This window comes from Glandiceps talaboti, chromosome 11 (assembly GCF_964340395.1).
Source record: "Glandiceps talaboti chromosome 11, keGlaTala1.1, whole genome shotgun sequence".
Classification (NCBI taxonomy): Eukaryota; Metazoa; Hemichordata; class Enteropneusta; family Spengelidae; genus Glandiceps; species Glandiceps talaboti.
The window spans coordinates 14,764,815-14,789,606 of record NC_135559.1 but is presented as its reverse complement, the minus strand read 5'-3'; the positions used below and the strand labels follow the sequence as shown (position 1 = coordinate 14,789,606).

Genomic DNA, 24,792 nt, shown 5'->3' with positions numbered 1-24,792 from the left:
GGATAGTCGTTGGTTTACCGAGCTGGGTATGGTCTTAATTATGGCTTTAGGATGGTTTGATTTCTTGTTGACGTAGTGGGTGGTGTTATTTGGTTTTGTGTACGGTCGGTATGACTCGTCACGCAAGTTGAAAGTGACATCAAGGAAGTTGACAATTTTGATACCTTGGTCGGTGGTGATTCTAAGGCCGAGTTTCTTAAATTCTGAAGTTAGCTGCTTGGCTACTTTGTTGGCTTTCGATGGTGAATGGTTACGGAGTACAGCTAGGCCATCATCCCTGTATAATCCTACCTCATTATCAAACATATGTTTGACTTTACTAAGTAAGTACGTGCCTATAAGTTCGCAAGTTTCTGCTCCGTCATAGCAGCCCATAGTAATATCAAATAGGTAGGGCGGGTTAGACTTGTGCCATGGTGAATCATCGTGGAAAAGTAGGGTTTTCTTTGTATGCATAATTATTTCCTTTTCTTCGTTCTTGATATCTGTAAAATTTGATGCGAAGTCAAGTGCTTCATCTAGAAGTTTCTGGGTGATTGATGGGTAGAATTCAACTACATCAAACGTGAGGAAAGAGCATGATTGCTTATTGGTAATAGATGTGAACCATTCAATGACAGAATTAGTGTTTTTCCATTGATAGGTATTAGTGGCCTTGATAATGTCCTTGTTAATGCGGTCGAGTATGGTTTTACTTACAATTCCGATTTCACTTTTTGCGGGGTTGATTAGTCTACATTGAACGTGGTTGGGAAAGTTATCTTTATGGTCCTTGATTGTAATGAATGCTGGTTTCTGCGCAAGTGTTTCAATTCTATCATCCAGTTGAAGTTTCTCTGCGATACATTTTGCTTCGGCATTGATTTGTCCGGTTTGTGAAGTGGAAGTCCTCCTGTATTTCGCTGTGGTATTGTATTTTAACAGTTTTTTGTATTCTTCCTTCTGTAACTTGTAATGATTGTTAGTTTTGTCGGCTGGGATAAACATGTTTTCAGACTGTTTGATACATTTAGCATCTTTGCGTAGCTTATTTAAAAATTGACATTTGATGTTCCTAAATTTTATGTTCTCGATAACATGTAGCAGATCTTCTTCAAACTTAATCATTTCATCAATCTGGGGTGGTGTTTTTCTTGATTTAAAGCCGTAGGTTTCCTTCTGCTTAGGTTTGGCCTCTGGATGAAGGTAGAAGAAGGCTTTCCATCTCATTCTTTTTATCACGCTTTCAGTTTTCTCGATTAATCTTTTTGTGTACTCACGGTCATCTGGTAGTGGGATATTCTTCATGGAGTATCGGAAGTTCACTCGTTCCATTATTGACAAAAGTAGGAGAGTGCTCAACAAGTAGGAGCAATTAAATACATATAATTTCATTCTTCTTTCGCCAAGTAGAGTGCTCGATCACCTTGGAGAGCTATATATACACACACACACACACACACGCACACACACACACACACACACACACACACACACACACACATGCAAATTCCACGGACTACAAGAACGCAATTTCTAAATGGTATTATCGATGGTGCATACATTTGATTTTGAATACTTTGATTGAAAGTTTGCTGAGAAACCATCTGAAGAATGCTTTACAGTTAAAGAAAGCCTATTGAGAATCAAATCTAACATGGAAAGAGGGTTGTGTCATGAGTGAAATAATTCGTAATGAGTCATATGGGGGCGGTGGGTGGTCATTTATGAGTTCGAAATTTAGATGTTTAGTCTTACAGGTTATAGGCAGTCATTTTACAAGCGGACAGCAAAGTATTGATTCTTATGTTCGGATCCCTTTAGAGAAAGATGACAGATGCCATCAGCGGGAGGGGGTTCAAGATCGAAAGGTCTTTCAACACAGGATGAACAGCTGTTGATCCTTTCAAATAGGGGTTAACGGTCAAACCAACTATTAGTCAAGGCAACCCATGGATAACCGTCCTTGACGTACATGATACACGACAATAATATGTTTCATTTTAACACCAGTGTCGTATTGTTGTCTGACGGGTTCAACAGTTGGCAGAATGGTAGCATAGATCAAATGTCACATATTGATTTAATTTGTCCAGCAGTGTACCCTCTCTTCTATGTCTGATCTTCGTGAGTATTTTTTATTAATATAACCTTACGTGCGTAATTTCTTTTCAGGAACACGTGGCAGGTCTAAAAGTTTTTCTGACTCTTCTTTTTTAACGTCTGAAAATTTTAATATTTTACTATGCTTACTGTAACAAATTGAATCATCATTAGTGAATGATAGATCTGTACCTTTGTGGATAGGCAAACCAATTAAATATTTCGTTGACGTAATATTTCAGGTGCACCCAAAGCATGTCATTGACACCAGGCAGTACAGAAAAAAATGCACTTTATAAAATGCTGTATGGAGATTTTTATTTTCAATTTCCCTAGCTAGGGTGAAAAACATTCAGTCCAGCTATTTTACAAGGTTTGTGTCATCAGTATTTATTTAATAGATAAAGATAGTGCTTCAAGTTGGCCTTACTCCTTTAATAAGAAATGCACACTGTGTTATTTAAAAAGTTATCATATCAGATCCCTTTGATATAGATAGATAAACAACTAGATTAAATGAAGAATAAATAAAGGATGTGTATCTAGGCATAGTTTATAATAGATAATTAATAATAGTTATCAAATTAAAGTCATTGTTTATTTATTTTTTGGGTAGTTTGTTCGTACGTACGTAGTATGTATGTATGTATGTATGTATGTATGTATGTATGTATGTATGTATGTATGTATGTATGTATGTGTCTTGCTCTACAAGTACATACCTTATTACGTGCAGTGATGATACTTCACTGGTGTTTCAAAATATTGTGAACGCCAAGTTCACGCCCGTATTACTTAGAGTTACAACCCATTACTGACTCGATAACTTTATTTCAATATTACCTAGCCACCCATTCGACAGAATACAGTCACATGAGTGACGTCATGATGACATCATTTGTAATACTCTATACTTTCAGGGACCAATCAAACTGTTATTTGCGGGCTTTGCATGGTCGACTACTGCGACTAGATCACTAAACTAACAAAAACAGAAAACCAATTCTTGATAGTGGATTGAAATCTGTTGTTATCATCACTATCTAAGGTCAAAAAAAAATTGGCAACCATTACGACGGGTTTGTTTGTATTATTAAGTTCTTGAAACACGTCCTCAGTTACAGAACGTTCATGCATTGTGGTGAATAATGGGAATGACAGTAGGTAGTTAAACTGGTGTACCAAGGAAATTATAATGGTTGACTTACTTAATCCAACTAGCGCCACCGAGCCCCCCCCCCCCTCAACGTCTACCAGAGTGACTCAAGTTTAGCGAAAACGAAAAGATAACCAGATGGTATCGTAATCTTGTTTTAAGTGTTGTTTTACAAATGGTTAGCTTGACAGAACAAGACGTGTAACACTCACCAAAACTTGTAGATCCAGGTGCGGTTTGACAGGATGGACATCTAAAATAGCAGAGGACACAAACTGAATTGTTACCAAGACAACCGTGATCTTGTACATCTTTGAAGTTTAGTAGATGCTTGTCAGTAGCTACTCAGTGTTACTGCACAGTAAGACTGAGGCAAGGGTTGTACTTTGATGCTCAGGGCTAAGGTCGATTATTCCATTGATCAACAGGGGTGTCAAAGTGATGTCTTATGAAGCAATTATCTCGTTCTCCAACATTTTTTTTGCTGATGCAATGCAACTTCACGCGAGTAGGTCTTGGACGGTGCCGTAATATAGGCGTGTGTTTTAAGACGACGAACAATGATTTTATGATAAAGTTAATCATAGGAACGCGTAATCTTCCTTGTATAGGTGGACACATAGAACATAACCTTACACATATGAATGATGTTACTACTTTTATTCTATCTAAAGTATCTTGCTTGTATCGATGGGTGTACAAAAACTAATATTACCAATTGTGCTGCCAGTATGTAGAGAATACAAAGCATGCATTTGGTGCATGGAGAATACATTTATTCGTAGCAACAGTATTCGACAGTTTGTATCCGTCGCTGGTATAAAACCCCAATCTAGGCAACGTTGGGTGACCCCGTTCGTGGAGTTAACAGCGAATTCCGCAGCCAATTTGGATTCAGTAATGAGTTGATTTTAAGGTCATTTTGAGCTCTTCGTATGGTGACCTTGTTTTTGTAAAAGTTTTGTTCTGTGTTGTTTCTGCGTGCTAGGTTTGAAACTAAATTAATATGCTTGAGTTTTCTTGAAGAAAGTAGATGGTTGTACAGGTATGCGCAAAGGTCTCGTGGTTGTTATTTCTGAGATGCATACCACATCAAGGACGCTACAGACATGATATTGCGATTTCTAATTCGATGTTTGTCAAGTTTATCAATTCTTACAGTTGGTGCACTTGCATAGACATACATCAGCAATTCAGCTGTACGTAGATTTGTGGAAATTCCAAGGTTTTGACGATAGATTATATGTGTTGAAGGACTCCGATTCACTAGTTCTCAAATATCAGTTCTTAAAGTTCGAGGATGTAAACTAAGGCGTCAAAGGTTTCGAAAGTGCACAGACGCTGAAATTCGTAGTTCGTTAGGACGCGCCCTTGCATGAATGGAACAGTCAAATTTGTTACGTACACCATTTGAACGTGGGCGAAGGTCAAGCTTGTGCTGCATAATCCTCTCATATGTATGCCCAGACTTTGGCTCTTACAAATCAGTAACAGTATTCCACGGTTTGAAAATTTCAAAAAAAATGTTTTAAGAAAACTGGTGAGAACTGCCTGACACGAAATGTTTAATGTCTGTGTGTACAAATGAGAGAGAGAGAGAGAGAGAGAGAGAGAGAGAGAGAGAGAGAGAGAGAGAGAGAGAGAGAGAGAGAGAGAGAGAGAGAGAGAGAGAGAGAGAGAGAGAGAGAGAGAGAGAGAGAGAGAGAGAGAGAGAGAGAGAGAGAGAGAGAGAGAGAGAGAGAGAACTGTTTACATCATGATCTGCTGTCTAACCGGTTGGAAAACGTATTCTTGTTAAATAGAAACGTTAACATTACTAATACTAGCATATTGTTAGTAATTCTCCAGACATCGTTCATGTTTGTCAGTATTTATGTGTTGTTGTTGTTTGTTTGTTTGTTTGTTTGTTTGTTTGTTTTTTGTTCTTGGGGATGGGGTACATGTAGAGTTGAACCATTTTAGTTCTCATCCGACACAAACGATTTAAAGGCCTAACAAAATTGTTTGGTTCCGGTTATCCGACCCCACCTAGTTTGTCACTGCCGACCCTAAAAATAATATAATCGCAAAATTATGAAGTCTCACGAAAAATAAGCTTAGTGGGTGTAGGAAACTGACAATATTAAACTGTTCTTCCAATCTGTAATGGCTGTACATCTGATCAGAAGAAACCAATAACACAGAGACCATTTGGAAAACAATGGAAAACCTGAACTAGACACCAACACATGAAACAAATATTTAATAAAATAAAATAAAAATCTACCTACCCCACCTATTCTAAATTTAAAATTGAGCGTAATCAGAACCACACAATTTTTTTTTAATTAGGCCTGTCGTTCATGTGTGTTGTTGTTATTTGTTCATATTTTCCGTATGCATAACTAACTACAATAAAGCGTTGGTGGATGGTCTATGGTCCATGTGACGAGTAAGAACAAACACTACTCGCAAGCAACCCACCCACAACATTTACTTGACACCAGCCTGCAGAGGAGGGGGGGGGGGAGACCGTGTCACGTGACACTGTGACCTGCGAACGATAGCTTGACCCATGTGAACAATCTGGTGAGTACGTTTCGTTTTCACTATTTTTGAACTTATGCATCAATTAATTTTGCTCCACTTCAGTCGGCGTTGGCAATGTATTACGTATCATGCCAAACTACCTAAATAAGACTGAAACACTTGCAAAAGAATGTTAAAAGCGAGTTTTAACTTTAAGACCAGACGAGTTCGACTATTTTCAGTGAAGTTGTAACTTGTAACAAACAAGGCTTTCTTCTGTCCCATTTGACTAAAATTGTCGGGGTTTCAACGAAAAAGTGGCTGTATTCAGACACTTTCAACTTTTAGTGTTCAGGTTGTGCGTTAAGAACCTTAACCGTCCATGATTTAAGTGTACGTACGGCGACGTCAAACACTGATGTCGAACCATCATGATTTCAACATGGCGACGCATCGCATCGTCGAATGTGCACTATCCATCGAGCATGCAGAACATGCGGTTACATTGGTCGTAACTCTGGCTATTCTCATTGTTTCCTCTCCTTCTCACATCCTTATGATTGATAGGATAAATAATGCGACGATCACATACTTCTGATGGGAGTGCTCCATGCGCTCTCAAAAAGAGATGTGCAGCCGTGGCCGATTGTGAGTCCGTTGACGGCGTAACAGCTACAGGTTTACCTACTCCTGGAACATCCACCGGAAGTGATAATGGTCGTGCGAAAAAGACGTATGAAGACGTCTGTCGTGAGATAGAGAAAAAGGTATGTCTCATGCTCAACCAAGATGAGCAAGGTATTTTGTCAAGGTGTTTTAGATTTTTCAAATCATTTATTTTTATAGATTGAATGCGGGATAAATGAAATGTTATTGATAACAAATTTATATTTATCTGATTATCATGTTTTATTATGATCATGAAAGAGCATTTCACCCTAGGAATGTTTTGAAAAAAAGTTTATATTAAAATGTAATTATTTTAATTCATTTTTTAAAATATCAATGTTTTCATCAGCAGATATAGTACACTCTGTGAGATCTGTACATTTTGTTTGCCATCTTGATGCATTTTGTGCAGGGCTCGAAATTAACAGTAGTCCAGCGTCCACAGACTATCAGTTCTTGTCATGGGGTTACCATAATTTGTAACTGATATCCCACTCAGGCTACCACTAATTGTGCAATGGTTTAAAGAATAAAAGATATACTGACATGAAAGTATTTTAATAACACACACATTTCAATAGACGAACTCTGTTTTCAGTGCAGGAATATGGGACTACTGCATGGTCGCCATCTTTTGGCTACCACTTTCAGACATTGGTAGCCCACTAGGACTATCAAAGAAGAACTTGAATTTTGAGCCCCATTGTGGATGACTCTAAAATGTTTTGTGTAAAAATTTTATAACTATAATATTGTTTCATAGCAAACGCATATCAACTCATGGACGGTAGCAGAAACGAAGTTTTTGATCAAGTATATAGCCCTTTACTATCCATGTGGTGAGACATCGACAGTTTGGCCAGGCACAAGACAGTCTTCTTTCTGGGAGAAATGTGCGGAATACATCAGTCATGGAACCTCCAAGTATAAGAGAACAGGTACAGATAAATGATGTCGGTTTGGTGTTTCACTTCTGTAACATGATATTTTTACACACACACTAAAGCATCATCAAGCAAAAGAAACAATTGCATATGTGCCGTGCACTCTGTGTGGGGAAGTAGTCTAGTTGGTATGTTGATTAGCAGTTAGGAAATAAACAATTGAAGCCATTAAAATGATCAAGTCCTACAGTCCATGTGTAATGTTTTCATTAGAAGCCTGTATCTACTGCACTATGAAAGAATAGCAATGGGTATTGCTGTTCAATATGATTGGGTAAAGGATCCTACTATGTTTATTGTGTCTCTGTTATTGATAGTCTAGAGTTGAAATATGTCTACCTTTGTGTCAAAAAATGCAATGTCCCATGAGTAAAACACCAAGCCTACATCACTTTAGCTGTAATGTCCCATGAGTGAAACACCAAGCCTACATCATTTTAGCTGTAATGTCCCATGAGTAAAACACCAAGCCTACATCATTTTAGCTGTAATGTCCCATGAGTAAAACACCAAGCCTACATCATTTTAGCTGTAATGTCCCATGAGTGAAACACCAAGCCTACATCATTTTAGCTGTAATGTCCCATGAGTAAAATACCAAGCCTACATCATTTTAGCTGTAATGTCCCATGAGTGAAACACCAAGCCTACATCATTTTAGCTGTAATGTCCCATGAGTGAAACACCAAGCCTACATCATTTTAGCTGTAAAGACAATTGAATTTAGTAACACATGTAAAATAGTAGTTCATCACTAAAAGTTAATGAGTGAGAATACTCCACCATAAACAGTGTCTTGCTAAGCTCTGGGAACCCCAGTAACAGACAGTCACACGGGTAAATTTGGTAAAACTGGCACAGTTCACATACATTGTAACATAATTTTGGTGGGGAATCCAGGGGAACTCGGGTAAATTTTACCTACTTTAACTGCCCTTAAAAAAACACTGATAAAAAAATTTAGTTTTTGACCTTGACTTGTACAGAAAGAGCAGAAAATATTTAGAATTACAATGGGTGGAGAATCATAGTTTGGACAAGAAATCATCAAAGTTTTTTTCTTGTCTTTTTTTCCCTCTCTGTTTATTTTTGTTTCTGTGTTTTTAAGCTAATAAATATACTAAGAATAAGATGAAAAAAAATGACACTAGAAAAAAAAATATAAAAAATGAGAATACTAAGGCCATGTAGTTCATTTTTTTCTGTGTGTAAAATTGTTTAGGAAAGGCTAATAAATGTACTAAAATGAAAAAAATTTACACTTGGTAAAAAATTACATTAAAAAGAAAATGGGAATATTGAAGTCATATATTTTTTTTTCTTCAGATATGGCATGTCGTAAAAGATGTCGTAAGTATCTACGGGAAAATTTCAAAACTCTAGACGAAGCTGAAGAAGCATTTAATATTGATTATTGTGATGATATTGAAACAGAAAGCAACCCTAGTAGTAATATTAGCGAGCTCCAGGCATTTGCCAACACTTTCAACAAATTCACGAATGGTCAACAATGGGACATTCTGCACAAATTGTACAAAGACAAACTCCAGCAAACCAATCCAAATCTGTGTGACTATGTTCCAGATGACTTTCTGAAAGTCTCTGTAAGTGCCTTTCGTAACCTGCATGATTACAAGCGAAGGAATACCCTATATGAACTTGCCTATTCGATTGGAACAGCGAGGTCTGATGAAAGTGGACCACGCATGCCTTTGGATAGAATGCCGTTCCCCTTAATTGAAACCAACTGCCATTTTTTCACTGTTGATTATATTGATCAAGTGAGATATTCTGAGGAATATGTTAAGTACTTAGAAACCATGCATACGTACTTTGGTGAGAAATGGGCAGCCTTACATTGTGGTCCAACATTTAAATACGAAAACGCCACTGGTGTGAGGACAAATCTGGATGAGGACAACTCAGGGGTCGCTCCTTTAGACCAAACAGAGAATTCTCAAGCTTGTGATATACTGAGTATGGCCGTTGAATCTACCCTGGGTGAAAGCTGGGGTAAAGATGCAAAGATTGAGATATCCAATATAAACACAGGTTTGTAATGCTTATACACTTCTGTAAGTTCAAAATATGTAAATCTGTCAAAATGCTCATAATTATTTACATATGTACAGAGATTACTTGCACAAATGCACATGCATACTATTAGTATTAGTGGTATTTGCGCTGCAGTGCAATATTGGAAAGATTATTGCATACCTGCGTGCAAATTCAAGTATGATCCTTCATTCTACTCAAAAGCGCATATGATCTCACACTCACAGTGGGATTTTTACAGAAATTTACCCTTTTTGGATAAACATATGGAATAATAACAGCACCCCATTCCAAGTGAGTTCAAGTTTGGGTACTTGGGTATTTGCACACATTCTTATAGTGTTTTCTACTGCACTTTCACTTGCTGGATGCACTCGGGGGAAAGTATGGCTGCAGAGAACTGGAAGCACTCGAGTATTCCACACTTGCACTTATGCGTCATGGGGTGCTATCATATTATCTCCATTGTCATTCTCTTCGTGTATTGTGAATGTACATTGTGAACATTGTATAATGTGGTCAGAAGGAGAAGTAATACCGGGGTAAGTGAAGATGTAGTCTATATCTGCTAGTGGTATTGAATCATATCTGTACCCCATCTATCTCAAGAGAAATGATGAACCAAAAGTTGTTCATGTAAATAAGTAAACCCCAGCTGTTAGAATGGTGTAAAGAACGTATAAGTAGCATCATGAGCTGACAAACATAGTACATGTATATTATAACATAATTATGATATTTGGACATTGTTCATGTGTAACTAACTTATAGGCAGAATTCTGTGAGTGACCATTAACGAAGACATAATGTTAATGACTGTGTAGGTGGCATCAAAGTTGAATTTGAAATTTCATCTCTGGACCTCATTGAGCTGGACGTAAAGAGAAATCTTGAGATTTGATCCAAGTATTTGATGCCACAAATACCACTAGACTACTGTATTAGGGAAAATGTAGCTATTTCAAATTTTCATGGAAAAAGATATATATGTATTATGTTACATATATAAGCAAAATGCACATTTACTATAATTATCAGTTTCCAGTCCAACTATACATGTAAGTATAACATCCACAGCCTTGAAAGAATGTGATGGGAAAACAAATGTTTCAACAGGTGACTTGGGAGCATGTAACTCTGTTCAGAGTGGGATATCCCATACTGATGTCAGAGAAGTACGTGAAGGACTACCATCACAAGAATTACAGCACTGGCAGGGCATCACTCCAGTACAATATGAAAGATCAACAGCTAGACTGCAGACTATGGACGTAAGTATAAATTTGATTCATGATCTAGCATGATAACTTTCTTGAAAGTTATAAAAGGGTTCATTTTCAATCTGGGGTCAGTGTCTTGACACTTATCAGATTACTGATTAGGTCTTTAAATGTGTACATATTTTGATGCCATAATCATTCTCACATTATAGTATATTGAATGTTTCAAGTGAGTGGAACGAGTAGCTGAAACGTTTTACTTCCATGTTAACGGTTTCGAATATGTTAAAGCATCAAAGTATGCTTTTAGATTTTTTTTACAGTACTACTTATCTTTTTCAGGCTAAAGTGAATATAGTTGGTTTAAGTAACAGAACCATCACGAGAAGGAGAAGTCAGGCAAAGTGTACACCAGACACATCGGATCAGGTAAACCATATTAGTATTGTTTTCACCTGTTTAGTTTTTGTTGTATTCTGACTGCATGAAAATATATTTCAGCCACGTTTGATTTGGAAGATATTGTCACTAAAATCTACATCACTTATTCATTGGGTGCTGCAGTGTAAATCACTAGGTTGATGAAGCATTGAGGTAACCCTTGGTCGTGTTACAAGAGCTTGGGCCATTTGTACGTTATATCCTAATACCAGGTTTGAGTCCAGTTATTGCAAGTGATGGTTAAGTATACATGTACATTCGTAAGTAGAATACTACTAATATGCCGAAAAAAATTACATCTCAACAAAAACATATACATTAAGCTTGTGCCACTTTAACTATTCATTAAGAAAAAAAAATAAGTGGTGTGATTGGTTTTGCTCTTTTAATATAATCACATGTTTACTGACCAGACTCTGTTACCAGGGCAAACGCTACTATAGTCAGAACCAGTGTGCCCTTGAATGATAGCCAAATTTTGTTGTTGTGAGTCAAAATGAGAAAAAATTGGGATTTCTTGTGAGTCACCACATAGTAAGTGATAGGGGAACACTGAATTTTGGTGTCTCACTGGATATTGTATGTGTCAGTGGCATGTCAAGTTTGCTGAGAGGGCACACTGGTCAGAACTTTTGGGAACCCTTTGAGTTGAGACCATCCGGTTGTCATTTTTTTATAATAGGTAGAGATGTTGCTTAAGGTCAAAGAAACAAACCCAGAAGGGAGATGGTGGATCAAAACTGATGCTTGCAATATAAAGAAAGAAGTGACAGAGAGTATGAGAAGAGAACAGAGTGGAGACATTGATTTAGAGGATGGCAAGGTGCAAAATTCACACAAACTATATATCGAAAAATATAAGCTTGTGCATGGGTTTATGAAGAGAAACAGAGATCGGAGAAATGACTACATCGCCATGATCAGTGCTTTGGACAAAGACAAAACATTCTTGTGTACTGAGAAAGAAAGAGCAAAGCTGATGTATGAGAAATTGAAACAAAAATATTGTGCGTCAGATGACAGCCTGTTTGCCATTGCCTTGGAATTGGAAGGGTATGATAAATTGATAAAGGAGAATACTGAACTAAGACAGGCTGTTGAAGTCTTCGATAGTGAGGTAGGCGACATGCCAAAGACCTTGGCAGTTTTCCGGAGTAGAATGAAGGTCTATTTGAAGAATGTTGCCAGTAAAGAAAAAGATGCTGCCAATCGCCTTTTGATCTTTATCATAAGTGATGAACTTAGAAACATGAAACCATATGTGCTACCTGTACGAGTTGTGCCGTCATGGAATGGTGTTATCACAGACAACGAAGTGCGTATCCTTAAGATTCGAATAAAAGCTAGCATGATTGCCATTGGAATGACAGTTGTTGGTAAGTTCAATCATGATTGGCAGGAGAAATGAATTTGCCTAGGTGTTTCATTCATGAGAAACGGAGTGTTAGAGAGAGTGTGAGAGTTAGTGAGAGAGAGAGAGAGAGAGAGAGAGAGAGAGAGAGAGAGAGAGAGAGAGAGAGAGAGAGAGAGAGAGAGAGAGAGAGAGAGAGAGAGAGAGAGAGAGAGAGAGAGAGAGAGAGAGAGAGAGAGAGAGAGAGAGAGAGAGAGAGACAGACAGACAGACAGACAGACAGACAGACAGACAGACAGACAGACAGACAGACAGACAGACAGACAGACAGACAGACAGACAGAATTCATGTGTGTCACCACCTAGTAAAAGATAGGGAAACACCAAATCTTAGTGCGGCACTACAAATTGTGTACATCAGTGGCACATCAAATTGGTTTAGAGGGCACACTGGTGTTGTGTCACTGTTATTGTTAGTCTAGAGTTAAAATGTGTATAGCTTTCTCTTAGAAACTTCCTGTCCCACAAGTTAAATTAAACACCAAGGCAACTTGGAAGTTATTGTCACTAAAATCTACATCATCTATTCATTGGATGCTGCAATCAGTTATATAATGATTGTTTCCACAGTGTTCAAGTAACCAAGTTCTGTGTACACTTGTTACATGTACCTCTGACATGGTAGTAATATTGCCATCATTTAATAAATTCTTTCAATCTTACAGTGAAGACATTGCCTGGCCATTCGGGCTATAGCACCCGTTTATTACACCCGAGGGACTGTGAGTTACCAGAATCACATGCTATTTCCCGAGACCAAAGGTGCTATAGCCCAAATATAGGCCAGGCAATATGTGTTTTATAATATACCTCATGCTGTGAACTCGCGGTGGCAGACGACATCGTCAGAAGCTGCCATTTTGACCTGCTGTGAACGCGCGGTGGTCACGTGACCATGTAAAAGTTGATGGAACTATTTCCCTAGGGAAATAGTCATTCTATTTTCCTATCATGTGACTGATTCTAGCGAATCATGGCACAGCATTATCACTAGGTATATTATAAATGCAAGTATACACGTTTTTCTTCAAACTCATATATATGTAGAACACACTTTGATAAATTTTCTTTCGACATAAAAAAGGGAGTTACCAGCTCACATTATCATACTAATGTGATGACATTTAGGAATGTTATTTTTGTGCATGTCTTCTAGTACTATTTTGCTTACAATTGATATAATCCCTGTGTGAGCACACTTCCTGATGTGTGTCCAACTTTTGGTTATAGGTTTTGTATCAGACAGAGAGTGGAACTCCGTGCAGATAATGGGACCTGAGAGACCTGTGTCTATAGTACAGCTTATAATGGAAGCAAAGTCCAATGCAAGACAAACATCTGAAGATGTTATTGAAATGTATTTGACAATGGATGAAGGTACACATAAGGCCTATTAAAAAAGTTGTTTGGTTCTGGTTACCTGACCCCCACCTAGTTTTTCACACCAACCCTAATTTTTTTTTTACATATTCGAGAAAAAAATAATAAAATCATGAAAATGGTTAAGTCTCGCAAGAGATAGTGGCTGCGGAAACTTACATCAACTTAAAAAGACAATATAAAATTATTCTTCCAATCTGTAATGGCTGCATATCTGATGACAAGAAACCAATAATACAGAGACCATATGGAAAACAACAAAACATAACTACCTGAACTAGACAGTCACATATGGAAATTTTTTTTCTTTTACCAGTGATGGCTACATATTTCATCAAACTATCAGAAGGGGTATTTGTACCAACATTTCATTTGGTTTTGGGTCAAAGCAATATTTAAAAAAAATAAAGACAATTGAGAAGATGAAATAGAATAAAATAAAATCCTGACCTACCTAACTTATTTTCTGAGGCCATGTTATCGGATACATACAATTATTTTTTTCTGCCTAATTGAAGGCAAAGTGTAAATGAATGTGAATCTCCTTTTTTCTCCCAAAGGGCTGCTTTTCTAAGGTGCCTGTCTGTACATGAGTGTGTATGTCCTTCAATGTGCAGTATATAATTTTTCAGACATGCAATTGTCTTCAAATCTGGCACAAAGGTGACATGTCATATGGGGACATACATGTAAATGTATGTCCATGTGCGTCACTTTGTTTCGCCACCTGAAAAAAATAATACTACAAACAAGATGTGACTTAAATTTTCTAAAACTTTTATTAGCAGAGTTGATACCATTTATTCAGAATGATACAAATGTATATATCTACATATATCTACAGGAGACACTCCTCTCCTCCAACACGAGGCAGTTCCGTTACAAGATGTTAAGTGGTTACAAGGTGTGATACACAATGAAGGGAACCGGAAATCATTTGATGAAGCTATATTTGCACTCAGGAGAAAACTGTATCCAGATCAGTATGAACCAAAACCATGGACACCAGGTATGTTAACATGTGTAATAGAGGTTATACATTATTCTCCATGAGGGGTTTTAGAAGGGTGTGACACCCTGGTATTAATGGCCAGCGCCGTGCTTTAATGTTTTGTGCCCTGTTATATAGGCGTGTGCCCTTGTTGTCTCCCACAAGCTTCTGTATTATTCCATGAACATTTGCATCCTTTGAACCTGTTATTGCCCATCATCTCTACTTTATATCAATAATGCTACCGACTACTACAATTTTAACTAATACACAAATCTAGTAATGCTACTGATGTGCAAAACCGCTTGAGAATACGTTGAAATTTTTACTACTCACACACATGTCATGATATATCAATAAAATGAAGTCATGTTGTATGGCCTAACAAAAAACATTGTGTGGTTCTGATTACGCTCAATTTTAGAATAGGTTGAGTAGGTAGATTTTTATTTTAGTCTGTCAATATTTTTTTTATGTGTGAGTGTCTAGTTCAGGTAGTTATGTTTTCCGTTGTTTTCCATATGGTCTCTGTGTGATTGGTTTCTTTCCATCAGATGTACAGCCATTACAGATTGGAAGAACACTTTTAAGTTAATGTCAGTTTCCGCATCGACTGTTTCTTGCAAGACTTCACAATTGTCACGATTTTATTTTTTTTTTCTCGAATGTGTAAAAAAAAGTTTAGGGTCAGCATGAAAAACTGGGTGGGGACGGGTGAATTAGGCTTTATCTGTTCAATTTGTCTATATGTACTCTTTCAGTGGTTTATGGGCAAGATCAATAGTTCAACGTAGGATAAAAAAATAAAATCTTTTAGTTACGCCTCCCTCTCTGAGTAAATTGGCCAAAATTGATCATTTTATCAGACCACAAATCAATTTCAAATCAGTATGTACTAGTATGTACTAGTGTGTAGTACTATGAATACAAAGCCCTCGTGCCCAACATGTATTTTACTACCATGTGTTTATTACAGTGAAAATTCTTTCCATTTCTCGATTTGACATTTGTTCCAAATATGTGTGTAGGGGTACAAAACAGATAACATTAAAAGTGAAATCACTTTTTGTAGGAGATCTAAAATGATCAGATTCAAACCCCCCACTCAAAGAATTTTATTTTTTTAAATCCTAAATTGAACTTAATTGATTTTACCCCTTAATGTGCATTGCATTGATTTAGCTTCATTCTCTGTATTCGTAGGTCAAACAGAATCTCGGAGTGATTGTCTGAAGTCAATTCTTGCCACTTACATCTTCCGTTGGAAAATTCATGAATATTCAGCAAATGGTATTGACTTTGAGAAACATCTATACGTGCCAGCGCTTGACTCAGAAACACAAAAATACCTTGTGGATACAGAGGACCATGGCCATCTTCTGAAACGTCTCACTGCATGTCTTAAGAAAGGCACAATACCAGATGTAGACGCACAGAGGTAGTGAAACCGAGCTAATATGTTACAGCTAAAATGATGTAGGCTTCGTGTGTCACTCATATGACATGACATTTAATACACACTCTCAGACAACTTCTAATGCAAAAGAAACAGTTATATAGGTGCCATACACAGTGGGGATGTAGAAGTAGTCAAGTTGATAGGTTCATTATCAGTTAGAAAATAAACAATTGCAGCCATTAAAATCATCAAGTCCAAGTGCACTGTTTTCATTAGAAGCCTGTTCTTACTGCATTGTGAAAGAATAGTAATGCTTTTCAGTGTTCAATGTGATTGGGCAAAGGATCATGCTGTGTTTATCGTGTCTCTGTTATTGTTAGTCTAGAGTTGAAATGTGTCTCGCTCTGTGTCAAAAACGTAATGTCCCATGAGTGAAACACCAAGCCTACATCATTTTAGCTGTACATTTTTGACATATGATGTTTTAAATGTTAAAAGTCTATATGCTTCATTAAACTACTTGTATTGTCATTTCATTTTATCCCTTTTTATTGAAATTTATACAATGCTTTGGAAAATCAGGAATTCCATTACCAGGTTTTAGTTAGCATATATCATGTCTGCTACTACTGTCAACGCAGCACAGTTACCTGAATGGTTGGTAAACAACATTTTGTAACTATGTTTAAAATCTGATGTAGTGAATATGGCTTGATTTCTTTATTTACCTCTATGCCCTTTGTTTGTTGTTGTTTGTTCTTTGAGTGAGTACCTCCTTCCTACATCCGACTCAATACCATAGGCGTCCACATTCAAATCTCGCATGTATGTATAGCCAATCAAAATCTACCTCACAGTTAAGACCCCTGGATTGAAATTGAAAATGAACAAATCCACCAAAACAATAACAATAATATTTTTGTGAGAATGAATGTTCATGGACTCTGAGTTCTTACTTAGTAATGAAAATTTCTACTCACAGAATCAAAAAATTAAGTCAATAATATTTTTGTTTATGCTGTGTGCTCCAGCTCTGTTCAAACAGAGTGGTCTGAGTTACTGTACCTGTAAGTTTTTTAATCTGAGACGTGTTCTCATTGGTTGAGTGGGTTACTCAATGCAGAGGATTTGAACGTGTACTCCTATGGTATTGTGTCAGGAAGAAGGCACTCGCGCATGGAACAAAAAATACAACATAGGAAACGGAGGTAAATAATGAAATCACGCCATATTCACCACATCAGATTTTAATCAGATTGCTACATGTATTTGTATATGTATATGATTTCCCAATCTGATTAAAATCCGATGCAGATGTCGGCTAACTGTTCATTGTTATTTTACCTCTGTATTTTTGCTTGAATTGACCTTCGTGATACATATTTACGTCTAGAAGGGTAGAGGTGGCCATCAAGACAAAAACATAATTATGTATCACGAAGGTCAATTCAAGCAAAAATACCAAGGTAAAATAACAATGAATGATTATTCAACATTTTCATTAGATTTTAATCAGATTGATGATTTCCTGACTCGACTGTATTCATGTATTTTTACCAACAATAGATGGACAAAAGCTATAAAAGATCCAACAACTGGACTAAGTGCTTTGACTGGTAAAAGGAATCTAACTGTTGGTGACTGTGAAATTATGTTTTCCATTGGTTTGATTGATTACTTTGAAGAGGAGGGGTATACCAATGAAAAGAGGTTTGTTGTTTAGTTTTGATCCAACCTAATTCCTTCACAACAAAATATGCTGTGGTTATTTATTTTTTGTTGTAAATGAGGAACGTATCTTACAGTCTAATATAGAATATGAGACTTATAAATCTGCTCAATGATAGACATATACTGAATTTTTAAACAATCGGGGAAAAAGTAACAGGCAAAATACTGCAGAGTAGTCGGTTGTGTATTATCGACTACTGGCCTTTATCTACATCCCTGGGCATGTCTGTGTGTGGGAGGGGTGGGAAGGGTGTGTATGTGGGGGTATTGATACATTTTGTTCAACAGGATACAAGTTAATATATGCATCATCTATATATTCTTTTGTTGCATACTGGCTCATCGTTGCCATGGGAAATTTTAATCACAAACCCTGTTTTGTTTAGATTTGCAGAAATAGTTCTGAACTGGCACAAAGCCTCAGTTGTCCATGGTATTAGTGACCAAACAAGGAAAGATTACAATAAGGGAATACTGAATTACATCCTGGAAGATTGGATGCCTTACCAAAATGAAGTACCTGGCTTTTCTTACTTGGATGTAAATAGGTAAATGTAATTTTTATCCAAGCATACAAATAACAGACACAACTGAATTTCAACCCAATATAAAAATATTGTAAAGTGTAAATTTAGAACACCGATATTCACATGAACTAAGGTACCTGTGTGGAACAAGGTAGAAGTACTGATCATTGGTAGACGCTTTTGTATGCCAGCACTTCTCTATGATAACATATGCAGTCTAGTTCCTATACAGTATCGTTACGATTTATACCTTCACTCACAGTCTTAAGTCAAAGCTGTTGCTCTAGAAGTCCTGAGATACCATTTAAAATTCATTCACAGCCACCCACACAGTCATTAACAACATGTTAAATCAATCACAAAATTCTAACCAATAACACAGTCTCTGATAAAGTTAGTGTTTATTGGGGCAGTTATGTGAAGACCAAATATGGTATATTTGTCAGCTCAGGATGCTACTTATGTCACTATAACAGTTGGGATTCACTGATTAGATGAACAACTTTCTGTGCTTAGGGACTTTGACCAGTCTGTGGTTAGACCACTGTTGGCATCCAGATTATAACAAATGGTTCATCATGTGATTTCAAGTATCCATTTCATTTTTGAATTTTATCAGTTTATTCATCATCGGAGTGATGATATACGAATGGTTAGAATGGCTGGTTTAGAATCTACAGATTACAGGTTTTAGTCTCATCTCTGCCATTTGTTTCTGAATGTCTAAAGTCCTTTTGTAAGGTTTGAACCGTGATTGTGCCTCAGTCAACCCAGTTGTATAATCAGGGACCTGGTAGGATAGAGGTTGTAATGTGAATGCTTTAATCCTATGCACTTATAAAGTCTGCAATAGATTGTATGAAGCTGAGAAAGTAAAAATACTGCTGTGCTGCTATAGATCCACGTCATGGTAAAGCACTTTGAGTGCAGAGTAGGAAAGCACTATATAAAAAACACACATTGTCATTACTATCGGGCCAAATAAAAATTCTGATAACCCGACTGACCCTATGCAAAAAATGTAAAATTATGACAATTTACTTCTCTCAAAGTATCTTTGGTTACTTTTTGTAAACATTCCAGAGAGAAACGATGTCATTTCAGCAGTCTGCATATTGAGTGTGTTTGTCTACTTCTGAATCACATAAGTATATGTTATTTGCCAAATACCAGCCCATATCTTGCTGCGAGAGGAATCTCTGGTATAACGGAGAGCCGAAGGCGAGCCGTTATACCAGAAAAATTACCTCGAGCAGCAAGATGTGGAACAGTATTTGGCAAATAACATACTTATACGTCAGCTGTGACTATGAATTCATTTTTGAATGTCTAAAAATGCTGTTTCATTTTAAAATAAAATCACTTCCGCGTTATACTGTTGAGCGTAGTATCATCCACCACTCCGATAACTGCAATGCGGTTGTTTACATGTTAGCCTTAACTTTATCGTCCAATCAGAGTGTGCATTTGCTCAGTAGTATGACGTAGTGTTTACTATTTGCATATCACTCAGCGATATATTCAAACTTATAACCATCAGCTGAAAAATGAGTGCGTCTTTGTTTTGCATACTGTATTCCATTAAATGTACATAAATGTTCGTGATATGCTTTGTTGTTCTAGTTAAGCAAAAATTACACCCTCTGTGGTGGTAATTTTCATATCCTTCATAAATTTAGGAATTCGTGTTTACGATCGCGTGACAACCGTGCGTTCGCCGTCACTGAATTTTCACGGTTGTGTGTGGAATTTTTGACTATGAAAAGTACAGTTCAAAGACTTGTTACAATGTATACAACGGTGATATTTTGTTCGATTGACAACAAATTTGGCATTGGAAATGCTGGTTATAGCTCAATCTCTACTTGGTTTGTTTACAAGGGGACGTTGCAGTGATCACATGATACAACAAGCAAAAATACGGCTGTTGGTGAAAAATACGCCTGTGTATCTGCAGGGCTTTCGACCAATCAGAATGCGAGATTGGTGACAGGTGACATATAATTGTCTTCATTTACTTCTTTTACACCTCATCAACTGTTATGGAAATATTGTGACCAACAAGTATCTTGTCTTTGGGTCAAAGCAATTAAAAAATGTAAAATGAAATAAAATCCCGACCTACCTACCCTATTTTCTGAAATCATATTATCGGAAACAAAACATTTTTTTATTGTTGCCTTATTATTTATGTTAGACCTATAGAGGGGATACAAGGATTACCAAGAGATGTCATTATTGGACTAATTGCCAACATTGAAAGCCAAGAACTGCAAAGAACAGTTTCTCAATATCATAATTTACCCCCAGTACATCATCCAAGGGCAGGTACATCAGATGAGGTGGAGTCATTCATATCTCTATTACATCAGATGATAGGGCCTATATTTGACAACAAGAAGTTTAAAGAGAACTACAGGTTTGTAGTCATTTTTTTTCAAGCTTGCAATATACCCAAATCCACTCTTTGTCTGCATGTCAACCAGTACAACATAACTTAATTAAAGTGACCATATGGATGAGGATTGGGTATTTATTTTGGATTTTTAATTCATAAAACAATTTTATCATGGTTTCCTACTTGAAAAATTGATGTGAAACAATGTATTCCATTGGAACTCAATAATTGGAAAAATCATGATAAAGGTGTAAATTGTTTGTCCTTTTTCGTAAAATAACAACTTTTTACCCATTTTTTAAAGCATATTTTTGCAATTTATTAAATTACAAACAGACTCAGCCTGAGACATAGTCAATGCTGTTTCTTATTGTCTCTTGATTTTTTCTTTTGCATAAAAAGTCTTGCATCTGAAGGGACTGGGTTAAAGGAGCATGGTCTGCAATTTGTAGTTTTCAACATTTGTTTTCCCTCAATTAAAAGGTTACTTACCTTTCTTTTACCTTTCACTGTTACTTGTTTCATGAGTACTAGTACCGATAGTCACTAGCAAAACTCCCACCATATTAACTGCTGTGATACTGTTTTCTCATACTATATGAATAAAATAACATCATACATGTACATTAGACTACTGTATCGGTGCAGTGTATACAGCAAGACTTTTGTCACTGACTGCTGGTTGTTAGACAAGTGATAGTGAATAGTATAATATAAGTAACCTTCAGATTTTGTCTCCATAGAGTCTTTATTTTATTTTAAAGAACACCAGTAAGTCCTTTATTTTAATATACATTGTCAGTTTTTAGAATCCTTTTATTACTTTTTTTAAACTGTTGTCAGGCGCATAGAAACGTATTGTGAATTTGCGCGGATAAATGAATAAATTATTATTATTATTATTATTATTTGGAAACAAAAATGATTAAAAACTCAGGAGTTGCTGACCATGTCCCTTTGATTGATTATGTGGGGGGGGGGGGGGGTTCACTGAAAAGTGTTTTGACACAGTAGTTCAACAAGAACTTGTGGGTTTAGATGTCGCTATGTTACATGTTCCAATTTATTAATGTCATACATACAACTGCCAACATCAGAACATGTTACAAACAGGGAAAGTAAATAAATAAATAATGAAGTAGATTAATAACAATTGGCTCAACATGTTGGAACAGCAGAGACTTTTATTTACACACCATGGTTTGATAAGAACAGTTTTATGGCCTCTTTATGTGTACATGAAATGCCAGGTGAACTGGAAATTTGTTTGTGAACTTTAACAATTATGTAAAATGGCCATAAAACTGTTCTTATGCAATACAAGTCTCTCTACTTCCAGCATGCTGTGCCAAGTGTTATTAATCCAATTCAGTTGTTTACTTTCCATGTTTGTAACAGGTTCCATTCGTCCATAGTCTGCAGTTATAACACTTACTAACAGTATACTATAATTTTATTTTCAGGAAAATTTGCTATGAACATGATAAACGTATTGACAAGAATTTGCCATACTATTACTATATGGGAGCATCACATAGATAAATACTGAAGACCGGCCTTTACTTAATATCAAGTTTTCGAAGAGGTGAATAGAGCACTAAGACAAATTGAAGGGTATTTTCAGATTCAGGTATAGACGTCCCAAACAGATTTCGGTTTCTACGAGAACCACACTGGACTAATTTCGTTACCAAGGAGGCATTCCCTTCTTCACCAATAGTGTAATATCTCAAAACAGAGTAAAGTCAAATGTTTCTGAAATTAATCGTGGACTTGAAAACTAATTTGGATTATAACCAATATGTGCTGTTTTACACATGTACAATTTTAGACCAAACAGCAACTCACAGAAATGTGTAACCTGGCTTTCAAGAATGTTAAACTCAAGCGATAAGAGATTTTATGGTTTGTTGCAGACCTTACGAGATATGCTAATATGCCTAGCATTGTTATGTTAAACATGTGATCATAGTCAAGCTTTCGCCATAGCAATATGTGGTGACGTTGAGAACAGTAGTGTTGCTAAGCATTTCACACTTTCAGCTTGACCACCCTCATGTGGTTGCTATGGATGCAATGGCTCACGTGCACGGGATCTTGAGAGATCTGCTATGAGATGAAAAACGGCTTTATTTCTGCATGCTCATGAATAAGGCACACAGATGCTCATTACGCAGCGTTTCACAAAGAAGTAAATAAACTGTTGGTTTAATTATAATAATGTTGTACTGCTTTTCATTGTATATTTGCAACCTACTAAATAAAGTATAGTAAAGTTAACATGGCAGTGAACATGCTATCTACTGTGGAAACAAAGCTGTTGGTTTATAACTGGGTATAAGAGATGGACACAAACTAAAACTATTGTTGTTCAATGTGGTAAATTACACAAGTGGGTGATAGCGGAGCCTTTGTTGTGCAGATATATATATCACCCTGTAATCAAGGTATTGTACTCTGTAAGATCACAGAAGTTATCAGAAATGCCACCCTACTGTGAGTACAATTAAACCAATGTCCATTCAATAACTTATATCAACATGTTGCCACAATAGTTTTAGATCCTGTCTGTCTTTGTTAGCTGAAACTTAGGTTTCCGTTGTCGTATGAATCAGGCAGCGAGTTTCCGATGGTTACTGTAAAATATTGCTCTGGTAAGGGAAGGGAATATCTTGATATATGTAAGGGTACCACATTTTGTGGAATCGCTGAGGTGTGCATTCTTTAGAGAGATACTCACTTATGCAAAATACTCATTAAAAACTAAAAACTATGCAAACTAGCTTTATAGGACTTGTGCTTTGTTATGGTTGAGATATTGTGTGAAGGGGACGAGTTAATGATCATGAAATATCAATTTCATATCCACAGACAAACAGACACGGACACACACACACACACACAAACAAACAAACAAACAGAAGTATAACATAACATAACCTCCCCTTACAAGGCAAAAATTATGATTTTCAACAACAATAAGTCTTTTGTCAAATTCAATTCAGAAATTTTATTGAATGGTTAAAAGTTATGTTCTAGCAACAACTTAAAACGTGAATCCCACGGAATGAAATACAAGGCATCGAATTGTGATCTAGTCATGATTAAATTAAAAGCATAGACAAGCTACAAAGAGAGGGGGGGGGGGGGGATACATGAACAAGCACACATACATTGTACAAATAGAAAACCTATTTACAAATCTGTATGTACAATCTATTGAGAATTTGAAGGTCAGCTGGTGAATTTCGCTATTGAAAAACAGCAGACAATGAGTACATTATTTCATTATATATAACAATATGAAAATGATAAATTTCAAGATTTCTATATGGTGACCATGACAACTGAATGTGTTGAAACTAATATTGTCCAAGGGATGGCTGTTTTGCCAATATAACTATTTCACCATCCTCTGTGCTGTTCACTGTTGTTTTGAATGTCTCTCAAGAACTGTGTTGGCTAGGATATAACTGTTGCAGTTCACACTCATGCATGTACTACAGACTTACGAATAGTGTTGCCAGTTCCAAGATGCAATGCGCGTCTCTCCATACAATGCCATGTATTGTGCACATGCTGAGGGGTTTGCGCGCACATGCTACTCAAGGGGATGGTTGTCACCTGACCATACCCAGGGTTCAACTGTAAAATCCCTGTCTTATCATTGATGGCATTCAGTCTTTGTTCTATAAAATCACTCATAATCAGAGGTCAACATATCTTTCCATCATTTCCAGATAAAAATGTTACTTCAAATGTAATGAAGACAAAACAAGACTAACTGTAACAAAATAAAAGCCATCCTCTCGCACAATGCATTTTGGGACCGGAAAATTGAATATCGACAAACAGACTTAAGTAAGCAATGTTTTAAAAA

General features: G+C 36.6%; 1 protein-coding gene across 1 annotated transcript; it reads left to right on the top strand.

Annotated features, from left to right (window-relative positions):
* Nucleotides 1-5,779: 5,779 nt before the first annotated feature.
* Nucleotides 5,780-23,031, top strand: LOC144442058 (uncharacterized). Its single transcript, XM_078131329.1, has 14 exons — nt 5,780-5,806; nt 6,314-6,513; nt 7,179-7,353; nt 8,686-9,411; nt 10,531-10,685; nt 10,977-11,063; nt 11,758-12,451; nt 13,717-13,863; nt 14,711-14,875; nt 16,061-16,295; nt 17,823-17,966; nt 18,374-18,535; nt 20,712-20,933; nt 22,376-23,031. The coding sequence occupies exons 2-14, from the start codon at nt 6,322-6,324 to the stop codon at nt 22,452-22,454; spliced, it is 3,183 nt and encodes a 1,060-aa protein (XP_077987455.1). The 5' UTR covers nt 5,780-5,806; nt 6,314-6,321; the 3' UTR covers nt 22,455-23,031.
* The last annotated feature ends 1,761 nt before the right edge of the window (nt 23,032-24,792 follow it).